A 12,771-nucleotide genomic window follows, 5' to 3' on the forward strand; every position below is an offset into this window, starting at 1 on the left:
AATGACACCCGAAGAGCAAAGGTCTGCGAGCGATACATGTGTTTTAATCATCTATAATAATTATTATTTATAGTATTTCAACCCAATCATTATCATAAAGACTTCTCATTTGTAGGGAGTGTTGAAAAAAAATATTTTAAGCATAACTCCGATGCTACATTAAAATTTTTCTTGACCGTAAAATAAAAAGCAGTGCAATGATTTCATTATTAGTGTGGTTGTTTATTATAGTATTTTTATTTATAATCTTACATAGGCTCTCTAAAAATAAGTTATTTGAAAAGATACCGGGGCCACCCGGTTTGTTTTTGTTGGAAAATACTTTGGACTTTCTCATGGACTCTGGTATGTTTTTTATTAGCTTTATCTTAGTTTTCATATAAGTTTGTAAATATTATGTACTTACCTTAATTAGTAGTACCTTTGTTCTTAGTTATTTTTTTAAATACCTACTTTTTATTTAATTATTGATTATTGTAGTTTCTTTGTGTTTCTTTGTGTTATAGTGATAAAAGTGATTGCATTATATTTAAGTTTACCTACGTTAATTTTTTAGTTGAACCTTGTAAAAAGTAGTCACCAAAAAATTATGTTTCAGAGAGAACTTTTCGATACTTTACCTTACTATCTAATAAATACAAGAGACTATTTAAGCTAAGAGTAGGCCCTAAGAAAATAGTTATTTTATATAACCCAGAGGACGTTGAAGTAAGTGTTTTGTACTTTTTATTCTAATAACCTCTAAAAAGTAGAGAGTAAATTCCTAATTTTACTAATTATTACTGTGGCATAGGTTTGGAAAGGAATCCTGAAAATCATTTTAAAAAGAGTATGAGTAAATTGCCGATTCAAAAGTCAGTAGAGTAAGGAATGTAGAGCTCAGACGCATCGCCTGAAATATGTGACCTATCCAAATACTTATCTTTATTCATGTTTATGAACTAACTAGCTGCTCCGCGCGGTTTCACCCCCGTGGCTCCACTTCTGTTGGCCGTAGCGTGATGATATATAGCCTATAACCTTCCTCGATAATTGGGCTATCTAACACCGAAAGAATTTTTCAAATCGGACCAGTAGTTCCCGAGATTAGCGCGTTTAAACAAACAAACAAACTCTTCAGCTTTATAATATTAGTATAGATTAAAATTATGTATAAATATTATTTTATTTGGTAGAGAAAAAAATCAGAATAAAGTGTAATACCACCGTAAAACTGTTTCTGACGCTGCATTTATTTTAATACTTCGGTCAAATGAAATACAATGACTTTAAATTTCTAGGCTCTCATATCTGGAATGAAATATAATGACAAAGGGTTTTTATATGGATTTATACAGCCATGGCTGAAGGGAGGCTTGTTGCTCAGTAACGGTTAGTACAAATGTAAAGTCGGAATATATTTTGAGCATTCTTTCGTTGTTCTTATAGTGCGTTCGAAAAGATTCTATGCAATATTCTTATACTGAACAACACTGAATACGACTTTTCGTTTACACTAAAATATCACGAAAGAATGCTCTTGCTCTATATTCGTTTGGTCTAAATCATGGTCTAAATGTACCGTATGGATTCATTTTTTTACTATATAGTAAGTTCATCATTACCAGCCCAGATTTCCCACTGCAGAGACACGGTCCTAATCTACCACGCTCACGCTATCCAGTGTCACATTTTTAATTCCTTGACATGCTTGTCATGCTGGCTCACCATAGTCTCTTTTGTTGTTTTAGCATTAATAGTTAGATGTGGGGTATTAATTAATGTTTCGGGTAGATATAACGAGGACCTTCTACAAAGCTTATGTTTATAATAAATCATTATTTACATTGGTTATCGATAACGATATTTAATATTTCCATCCAGCGTTTTAAATCAAGCTAATTATCTCTTATAAATTGGTCAAAATAATTTAATTATTTTAGGAGAAAAATGGCATCAACGTAGAAAGATTTTAACGCCAACGTTCCATTTCAACATCTTACGCAATTTTAATATAATTCTAATGGAAAATGCAGCGAAACTTTTGATACAAATCGAAGAAGAGACTGACAAGCCGAAGTCAGATATTATGGATATAATTACAGATTTTACTTTAAAATCTATTTGTGGTAAGAGCGATATCATAAATAAATTAAAGAAGTATATTTATACGCATTAGCATAACTAACGAAAATACATATTTTTAGAAACTGCCATGGGAACCAAACTAGACCAAGAAATTTCTGAATTTGGTAAAAAATACAAAAACGCCATTCATGAGTTAGGTAAAATAGTAGTACACCGAGCACAACGTGTATGGATTTACCCGAGTTTATTCTTTAATTTGACTCAAGTTGGTAAGAGCCAGGAAAAATTCTTGAAAATGATTAGCTCCTTCCGAGATAAAGTAGTTAAACAGCGCAGAGAAAGCAGCAACTTCGAAAAAGACATTCATTTAGTAACAACTGATGGGAACAATGACGAATATGTTATTTACGGGAAGAAAAGGTTGGCAATGCTTGACTTGTTATTGGAAGCGGAAAAGAAAGGAATTATCAATGAAGCCGGGATAAATGAAGAGGTTGACACGTTTATGTTTGAGGTATATTATTTCTTACATTATAATACATATAAATAATAAAGTGCTGATCAATCCAAATTATGAATGTTGATTTAAAATGTTTATAACCTGTACAATGTACAATTTTAATTGAAAAGCTTTAAAATCCTTAGGGACACGACACTACAGCGTCTGCACTTCAGTTTGCTTTTATGATTCTGGCGAACCATCAACATATTCAGGTAAAACAGAGCACAAACTTCCTATGTACATATTTTAATTACTATGTCTAAGATTATTTTGATCTTTGATCTCCAATTATTATGATACAGAAAGCAAAACTATGTATCTTACATTGTAGATATATGATAGCCTTGAAACATCGTAATATTTATAAAATAATTGCTTTTCAGGATAAAATTGTTGAAGAAATCAATCAAGTATTAGATCCTGCGGTAGAAATTCCTACAATGAATGATCTGACACACATGAAATACTTGGATTGTTGCATAAAAGAGAGCTTAAGAATGTACCCCCCAGTTTTCTTTATATCTAGGAGAAGCGAGCACCCCATTAAATTAAGTACGTACATTTATATTTTTAAAATAAAGTAGAATAGTATTTAATAATCACTAAGATTATTTTTATATACTATTCGGTGTTGATCTCATGTCATATTTTTAATATAAGATAACCACGGCACACAGTCCTTGGGTAAGAAGCTAAAGATTATTATGTGAGATTCGGACTACGTCTTACGTACTAGGTATATCCCCGATCCCGCCCATCGGTTGTCTTACGCCCTCCACTAAGTGCCCTTTCATAGAATATTTAATCATGTATTTGTCCTTAAACCTTGATCGCCTCCTTGGTACAGTGGTTGACGCGTGAGCGTAGAACCGTGGGGTCCTGGGTTCGATTCCCGGTGGAGACGAAGAGAAAAAAAAAAATTCTCGGTCTGGTAGGACACAGAAGGCTTATATGCCCCATACCCCACTACGGGGACACGGGACTTCACACACATCACACGATTATTTATGAAGTGAAACTTCTTTAGGCGCGTTAAGAGTTAAATTTCTAGGTCGCGTCTTGGCAATAGCGTCATGGAGTAAGGTGACAATTTTGGTATCTTTGAATCTTGCCAAATGAATTTCACTTCTGACACGCGTGCTCGTCACACACCCTCTTTTTTATTGTTAAAGGTAATTACGACTGCCCGCCTGGAACAGAATTTACAATATTCATCCGTGAATTACATCTGAAAGGTGATCAATTTGTGGAACCTTTAGTGTACAGACCCGAAAGGTTTATGGAAGAACCGACCTGGCATCAGTATGGTTACATACCGTTTAGTGCTGGACCCAGAAATTGTATAGGTACTTATATGTTTTAAAATTAGTATGTAAAAAAAAATATAAAGGTACCTTTTATAAATAAAATAAAAAATAAAAATAAAATAAATTCTTTCTTAAAACTTATGGAGTCGTTTATGGAGTTTACTAAGTCTATCAGCGTTACTCTATTTCGTACAGTACCGTAATTATAATATTCAAATGAGTTAAGCTAAGAATTACTTTATCGTAAATTATTTCAGATTTATCATAAATTAACTATGCAATATAACATCTATTCACTGGTCAACAATGATTTTGTTGCCCGGGATATGAAAGTGGTTTCGAATAATTTAATGCATGTTATATATAAAACTATTAATGGTTTTGGTAGATTGGCTCTAGTTTTTTTTTAATCCTTATTTTCTTATTAGACTCTAAAACGCAGTATGGAACAAAAGGGTTTATTTGTTTTAACATCATTTATTTATTACAAAGTTTTACTTGTTGTTTTGTTTTAGTTTTTGATTCATTAAAATGGACATAAAAATAGAGAAAAATCATCAAAACTTATGAAATAGTACTAGAAAATATATTTTATAAGCTTCTCTTCTATAGTTATTTTGGGGACAATCGTTTCTTAAGGACCATCAGCAACCTGCCATCAGTTGACGATCCCATGTACCTTGATAACTTTATTCCATAATTTTGGTTATTTTTGGATGCGTTCTTCCTGTTTCTTACAGAAATTTCCCAGATTTACTGAAAATATATCCAGGAGACTGTGGGGAAAGTGTAGCTTTATGTTCGTATCATCGCTCATAAAATATTGAGTTTTTCAACATCTGTTGCGCAATTTCTATATGGTTTGGTGCTTTAAATTTACATTAAATTTACCAATACTAATACTATGCCTCTCCATAATTCACATTCAGCATAAGTTGTTAATTTTGTTAATTTTTCATCTTTTATCAATTTTCGACAAACCCGTCCTGTAGGGCCGTCGGGCCTTCTTCTTATACTTCTAGATTCCCTCAAAGGCCTTAATTCCCATTTTTAATAATTATTCCCAATGCATTTGCTTTGTTTAATCCCATTAATAAAAACATCAAGGGAATTTGGTGTATCCACTTTGCTGACCATTGTGCTACTCGGTTTCTTAAACTCAATACAAACCGAACAATTGTTGTTCATAAAAATGATTTTTTTGGAGAAACTATTAATTATCCTCATATTCTACAGTCAGTTTTATAGAATAGGGTTATGTCTGAGCGAAGAAATGTGTAGAAAACGTAATTCACCAAAAAAAATCAACACTTGTTAGTAACCCGTATTCTAAAAAGCCGTAAGAAAATTAAACATATGAAAATCCACTTAAAAAAAAAACTAGAGCCAATTGAATAATTTTAATGATTACATTCGCAAACTGGGTAGTTGAATTATATAAATCTGTAGAAATATCCAGGGCAACAACAAAAAATTGTTTTTTTGTTGAGCTGTGTTATCCTTATTTTATAAATTTTCAGGGCAAAAATTCGCAATGATGGAGATGAAATTAGCACTATCAACAGTGCTACGACGCTACAGGGTTTTGCCTGTAACAAAACCGCAGGATATATCATTTATCACCGATTTTATTTTACGTCCAAAAGATCCCATCTATGTCAAATTTGAGAAAAGAATTTAATATAATTTATTAAATTTGTAAGATAGAAATAAAATATTAGGTATAGAAATCCATTTTTTTATTAGCAGTTATAAATCTAATAAAGTAAGGTAACTATTCCAATTTAAATATTTCAGTAATACATACCTTCTACATATAACATATTAGGTATAATAAAGTAATTACTTTAAAAAATAGTCATATTATTTTATTGTATGGGTGTGTTGAAAATAAAATGTCATACCCATAATTAAAATAAAAATAGGTAATAGATACATTGTAGATACAGGTAGTTCAAAACCATTAATTGGCTAGTATAGTTATAAATGGCCTTCATTATATTTTATATCCATTTAAATACGAAACGCTCCAATACACATATCACTTATCTTAGCAGAAATTATCTTACTATGTGCAGCAGAACTAATAACAACCTTGATACAATAACACGCATTTAATAAACACGGACATTAACAATGTTATTCCTCTATTTAGTGGTATTTATTCTTATTTTATATTTTGTTGATTATAAACTAAATCATGATGGGATTGCTAAAATTATTAAAATAATACCCGGTCCCAAGGACACTTTTTTTGTGGGTAACGCATCTGCTTTTGTAGATATATCGCCAGGTAATTCATATTTTTAGTAACTGAAATTAATTATTTAAGTTCGAATAACTAATTACCTAAACCAAAAATATTTTAGTGAAGTTATTCAAATTGGGAAGGACGTGGGCAGCGCAGTTTAACGGAATTTACAGATTTTACGCTTTTAAATTTGCCGCAGTCTCCATTTATAATCCTGATGATGTTGAGGTGAGTTTTCATTAAAATATTTAAACAAATATTTAAAATAATAATTTTTAAAGTTATATTAAAAATAACTGACACTTTACAGATTGTAACGTGTAGTATGAAGCACCATGAAAAGAGTATTATTTATAAATTTTTAAAGCCCTGGCTTAAAGATGGTTTACTGGTAAGTAAAGGTTAGTACGTATAGTGAAAAAGCCTTTTTACCATGATTTTCTTTAATCATATAATTTATATCGAATGTAAATAAACTTTTTAGGGGCGAAATGGCAGGAACGCAGGAAAATTTTAACCACAGCGTTTCATTTTAACGTGCTACGTAAATACTTTCCTATTCTTGAACACAACAGTCAGAAACTCATCGCAACTTTGGAAAAAACTGAAGGAAAGTCTATAGACGCGGTTCCTCTGATATCAGAATATACCCTAGAATCGATTTGCGGTAAGTAATTTCTCTGTACGTTTTTGTATTTATGATGTATATCCCTAACATTGAACTTTAATGTTCATCCTTAATTTTCCACAGAAACCGCTATGGGAGTTCAGCTTGATAAAGACGAACCCGAGGTTGGCAGTAAATACAAAAATGCAGTTTATGATACTATAAAATTGTTAATAAAACGCTTTGTATCACTTCATCTTTACTTCGATTTTATTTTTAATTTAACTCCAGATGGATTTAAACAAATGCGTTATATATCGACAATACACAACTTCACTAAAAAAGTCATTAATACACGAAAGGAAAACAAAAAGAATAAAGAAATCGAAGAATGTAGTGATAATGAAGACACCGTAGACGTATTTGCCTACAAGAAAAAGAAAAAGGCAGCAATGTTGGATTTGTTAATTTCAGCAGAAAACGAGGGATTGATTGACGATACTGGTATACAAGAGGAAGTCGATACATTCATGTTTGAAGTATGATATTTTTAATATTATGGTTTAAGATCCGAATATAAGTCGACCTGCAACGGCGTGATAATAGAATGAGACCAATCCTACAGAATGTGCAGTCATAGTCGTTTTCTAATATTTACCGGGACAAACGGCTAGGTTGGCAGGTATAAACAGGTATGTCGGTACCGGTTACTTTCACTTGATAGGATGATGAAAAAAAAATTATGTCAGCGCTGTTTTATTACAAAATTGTTTTATTATCTCGAAACTGCAATTAATAAAAAATGAAAATAAAAGATTTTTTAATAATTAATTATAAAATATCCTGTCCAGGATTTTCCCAGTCAACCCATTTTTAATACTTACACTAAATTTATTATAAAATTGGTCTCATTCTATTATCACGCCGTTGCAGGTCGACTTCTATTCGGATCTTAGACCAATAGTAGGTAACTATTTATTAATTTTGAAAATGTTTATTGCTTTATACATATAGCCAAGTCGTAGTTTAGTAAATAAATATTTCGGGGAAATTCCACATAATATACTTACCTATCAATAATATTTATTTGTTTATCATGTTTGATGATGGAAATATTCCCACAAAATGTAAAAACTTCCAGGATTTGTAAAAAATTTGATGCGATATCTGATATCGTAATTATTATCTATATTTATCACCGATTCAGTATCTACTAATTTTCCTTATCCAAATTTAAGGGACATGATACAACTGCAGCTGGTTTGACTTTCTGTTTATTGGCACTGGCTCATAATCCTGAAATACAAGTAAGTACCTGAAATATGCTTAAAACCGATCATGATAGGTACTTTTAATAAACTGCCAAAATATTATTAAGTAGGTAAACATAATAATTGTGTCGCAACTAAAAAACATTGTCTTAAAATTAATGGAGTAAAAACGATAACCTCTACTAAGATGAAGTCGAAACGACTTATCATTAAGCTATTAAGCGATACTCCACGCATAATTTACACATCCTATACAATAATTATTTCATTTCATTCATTCATTCAATAATTATCTCACTAATAACATGTATAACGCTTTAAGGATAGCGTCGTAGCGGAACTAAAAGGCATATTTAATGACAGTAGTCGAGCTGCGACCCCAGACGACATGGCTATGATGACTTATCTTGAAATGTGCATAAAGGAAGCATTACGATTGTTCCCCCCTGTCCCCTTCATCAGTCGCAAATTGACTGAAACAGTGAAATTAAGTAAGTAAAAATGCAATGTGAAAGTAAATAAAAATGCAATAAAAATTGTACAAATGTTGAAGCGTTTGTACAATGTTCTCAATTTTAAAAACATTGTATGGAATTTACCTAATCTCAGTCTATCATTCTATAATAAGTGCACCCAATATTGCCTTTTTCGCTGTCATCTTCAGTTTCTAAGGACAAGTGGACAGACCACAACCGTATCTTCGAAAACCATGTTGATAAATGCGGAAAATTTTAAAGAAAAAGTTGCGTTGCTGTTGCTTTCGTGTGCGCATCGTTCAAAACTTTGCGAGCGAGGAGACAGCGACAGAGACAAAATAGATGCCGGGCAACTAATAGTTGCTTTTCCGCGCTAGCCCTTAAATAATATTATCTTCGTTATAACTTTCGGTACCTATAACCTAAGTACCTATTGTTATTTCTTTAAGAACTGCAGCCAAGAATACTACTATTCCAGTTATTTTAATCGTTGTTTTTATAAATTGTATTATCATTAAATTTACACAATTTTGAGAAAATTTTTGGAAGGTTTAGGTTACTACTAAAGTTTAACTTAGGTACCTACTATATCAGATAAAACCTAAGGATAAAACTTATATACGAGATAAAGCCATAATTTGGAATTAACTCTAATTAGGTATATTTAATAAATAAACAATTAATTATACAATATCTTAATACCTAGACTAAGATATAAAGCTGAAAGCACTTGATAAAATATTTTTTCTCGCAAGTGCAATTATAATTGAATTTACAATGCTTAGCTTGGATCTAACTTGTTGTGTACGTTTATTTTTTGTATATACGTAGGTATATATAGTTAGATATAAGCGATAATGTGGAAAAATATTTCCTAGTAGGTACTAGGGAGATTTATACTTTAGGCTCAGCGCAACTAGCCACCGAGCCTTAGTAGGAAGTTAAATAATTATTGACATAAGTTATATTGTATTTTCAGGCAATTACACCGTCCCAAAAGGAACAATGTGCCACATACATATTTACGATCTTCATCGCCATGAAAGCCTATACAAAGATGCTTTGAAATTCGATCCTGATAGATTTTTACACGAAAATTGCGTCAGTCGACACAACTACGCATACATCCCGTTTAGTGCTGGTCCAAGAAATTGTATCGGTAAGTATGAAGGACATATAATAATAATTAATATATACAAAAATTACATACCTACTCGTCCTCCTGACTGAATTTCTATATAAATTTAATTAATAAAAATAAATATCAATAACTAAGTATCTGGCCGACAAACATCTTGTCTTCGCGCGAACTGCCAAACGCAGGAGCTATTTTAAATAGCCGTTAAGTTTTCTAATTCATTTAAATAAATAAAAAATAAAAATTCTTTATTGACAAAAAGATTTTACATTTTGAAATATTGAAGTCTCTGACTCCCAAACTAGGTAAAAACCTGTATGTCAGGAGTCAGCGCCCTCTTCCAATGAGTATTCAAGAAATGCCAATAAGAAAAATAAAAATAAAAATGTACTTATATCAAACAAAAAAAAAATTAAAGTAGAAATTGTTTTTTCGGCATGCATGTGTGTGTTTTGGTGTATAGGCCTTGTATGTGTGTGTGTGTGCGCGTGTGCGTGCGTGCGTGTGTGTGTGTGTGTATGTGTGTGTAATAGTGGGTACTATATACTCAAGTTATAAGATTTTCCGTTTCTTCGTAATCTAGAGTCAAAAGCCAGTTTTTATTTATTTTTATTTTGCGCAAATTTCTTAACTTTTTCTTCCAAAAGGAAGATTCTCCTGATAACGAGCACAAAAAAGAGTTATCAAAATCAAATGTAATAAATAAAGTTATATAAACAATGTTTTAAATATTAGATACAGTAACCCGTTTCTAACATATCTACTGACCTAGCTTACTTTAAATTAATTACGTATCTATATGTAAATATCAGAATTTACTGCGATAACGAGTAAGTAGTAACTAGGTAATAAATAATAATTACCATACAATGAATAATAGACCGGGAGATACTGACACAAAATTTCGAGTCATTTGTAACAGGATGGCGGTTCTACAGGGGTGTTAGTACGCAATGACAAAAAGAAAAACGATGATGTGAACGCTGGTACCGGCGGCTTAGTCGCGTGGGCGTTAGTCGAACTCGTCGGAAAATAGCGAAAGTCAAACGATTTGTAACAGTATGGCACTTATTTTTCCTGTAAGTTTGAGGATCAACGAATATAAATACAAAATTTCAAAGATCTAGGTGTTGGAAATCTTCACTTATATAAATTAATACTAAATTAATTTTTCAAGTATGACAGCACTTTTTCCCCCTACTAGAAGTATGGCAAATATAATAATGGTCACATTTTATCAAATACTCTCCAAAAATCCAAATGCAATACTGGTACAAAAAGTTTGGCGAAATAAAAAATTTTTGCAGATTTTCGGCGGTATTTGGAATCGTCCGAAAAGTATGGCATGGCGATTTTCGTAAATGGCTGCACGACAATGGTTACCTGTGCAAAAGTTAGCCTGATACAAATGGTTGAATAATTGTTTTATTTAAATCAACACATTCGCGTCGGTATGGGGGGCTGTAAGTCACACCGGAAAAGTATGGCATGACACTACCGCCTACTTCTTTTTTATGGGCTATCGGTAAATTCTAAAATTTTTGTGTTACAAATCGTTTGACTTTCGCTATTTTTCCGACGAGTTCGACTAACGCCCACGCGACTAAGCCGCCGGTACCAGCGTTCACACCATCGTTTTTCTTTTTGTCATTGCGTACTAAGACCCCTGTAGAACCGCCATCCTGTTAAAAATGACTCGAAATTTTGTGTCAGTATCTCCCGGTCTATAAGAATTGTTTTTAAATTCTTTGATAGCATTTGCACTTAAATTGTTTTCAACTTTATTTTACTATTTACTTCTTGTGTGTATGTATATATATGTTGTGTTATGTAATCTTTAAGGTTTATTCCTAAACGGAGGCAAATTTTCAAAGTGCATTATTCGTAAGGAAAGTTTTTTACTAAATATGTACATAATAACCTTTTATTATGTATCTGTCACCTGTGGTTTTATAGTGGATACAAAATAAGCCTGTGGAAAACAAAAAGATAAAATAAAACAAAAAGCAATGAAAGAAGCTTGTATAGCCCACTAACATTCAAATTCTCTATTGTCTGACAATCGATGCTACCTGTGGATGCTACCTACTATTTCTACTAAAGTTAACGTTCATTGAAATTGCACTAACACCTAACTAGTTTCAAAGTATTGATAGGTACAATTTACAAAATGAAGTACCTACGTAATTAATATGAAAATAATTAAAATCATATAAATATTAAATATCCTTATTCCACGTATAATATTCTAATATCTACAATTTATTCTTGTCATATTAGGATGAAAATGTAATTGATCTCTGTGCATGGAAGAAATATGAGAGCAAATAATATTAGGGGCCTTTATTATTGTAATATAAACCATAAAAATAAATCATTGTCCATTTTTTATCGTTATTTTTTCGCTCTATATATAGAAGCTTTTCCGTTTTCTTTATACAATACTAGCTTTCCGCCCGCGGCTTCGCTCGCGTTTTCACAGAAAAACCCGCATAGTTTCCGTTCCCGAGGGATTTCCGGGATAAAACCTATCCTATCTCTCAAGTTGGATCGAACTGCACATGGTGTGCGAATTTTATTATAATCGGTTAAGTGGTTTAGGAGTCCATTGAGGACAAACATTGTGACACGAGATTTATATATATTAAGAAAATAAGATAAGCACGTAACTCTTCTGTCTCTTCTTAAGTTACTGCTGGACTCATTTGTGTCACAGGATCATCATGTCACTAACATGTGACATGTCCAGGATAATTCTAATAACAAAAACGTTTTGAAGGATATTAAAAAACAACCTTTATAATTTTCAGGTCAAAAGTTTGCAATGATGGAAATGAAATCTGCGCTATCTGCCATACTAAGGAACTTCAGAGTTGAACCAGTAACTACGATCGAGGATCTAGAGTTTTCCGCTGACTTAGTGTTAAGAAATTCCAAACCTGTATACATGAGGTTCATCAAGATCAAATCGTAATTTAAGAATTTATTGGAAGACAAGAATTACAAATAATAAATTAAATACATACTACAATGTTTTTATTTTCAACAATCGACGTCCTAATAAAAGCTCTGACTTGCGTAACGGACACGTAGACCGTAGTCAAATGCACTCTTCAACCTACAAATGAAAATATTGTAAAGCAACATATCAA

The 12,771-nt window shown here is 32.0% G+C and overlaps 1 protein-coding gene across 1 annotated transcript; it reads left to right on the top strand.

Moving 5' to 3' along the window:
• The first annotated feature begins 216 nt into the window (after nucleotides 1-216).
• Nucleotides 217-12,647, top strand: LOC123703649 (cytochrome P450 4C1-like). The gene is made up of 18 exons (XM_045652088.1): nucleotides 217-345; nucleotides 599-708; nucleotides 1,281-1,371; nucleotides 1,923-2,108; nucleotides 2,187-2,581; nucleotides 2,713-2,781; nucleotides 2,953-3,121; nucleotides 3,742-3,915; nucleotides 5,397-5,549; nucleotides 6,005-6,169; nucleotides 6,246-6,355; nucleotides 6,438-6,528; nucleotides 6,612-6,794; nucleotides 6,879-7,273; nucleotides 7,973-8,041; nucleotides 8,328-8,496; nucleotides 9,461-9,640; nucleotides 12,430-12,647. Exons 1-18 carry the CDS (start codon nucleotides 336-338, stop codon nucleotides 12,591-12,593), a joined length of 2,883 nt encoding a protein of 960 aa, XP_045508044.1. The 5' UTR covers nucleotides 217-335; the 3' UTR covers nucleotides 12,594-12,647.
• The last annotated feature ends 124 nt before the right edge of the window (nucleotides 12,648-12,771 follow it).

This window comes from Colias croceus, chromosome 1, assembly GCF_905220415.1.
Source record: "Colias croceus chromosome 1, ilColCroc2.1".
NCBI lineage: Eukaryota > Metazoa > Arthropoda > Insecta > Lepidoptera > Pieridae > Colias > Colias croceus.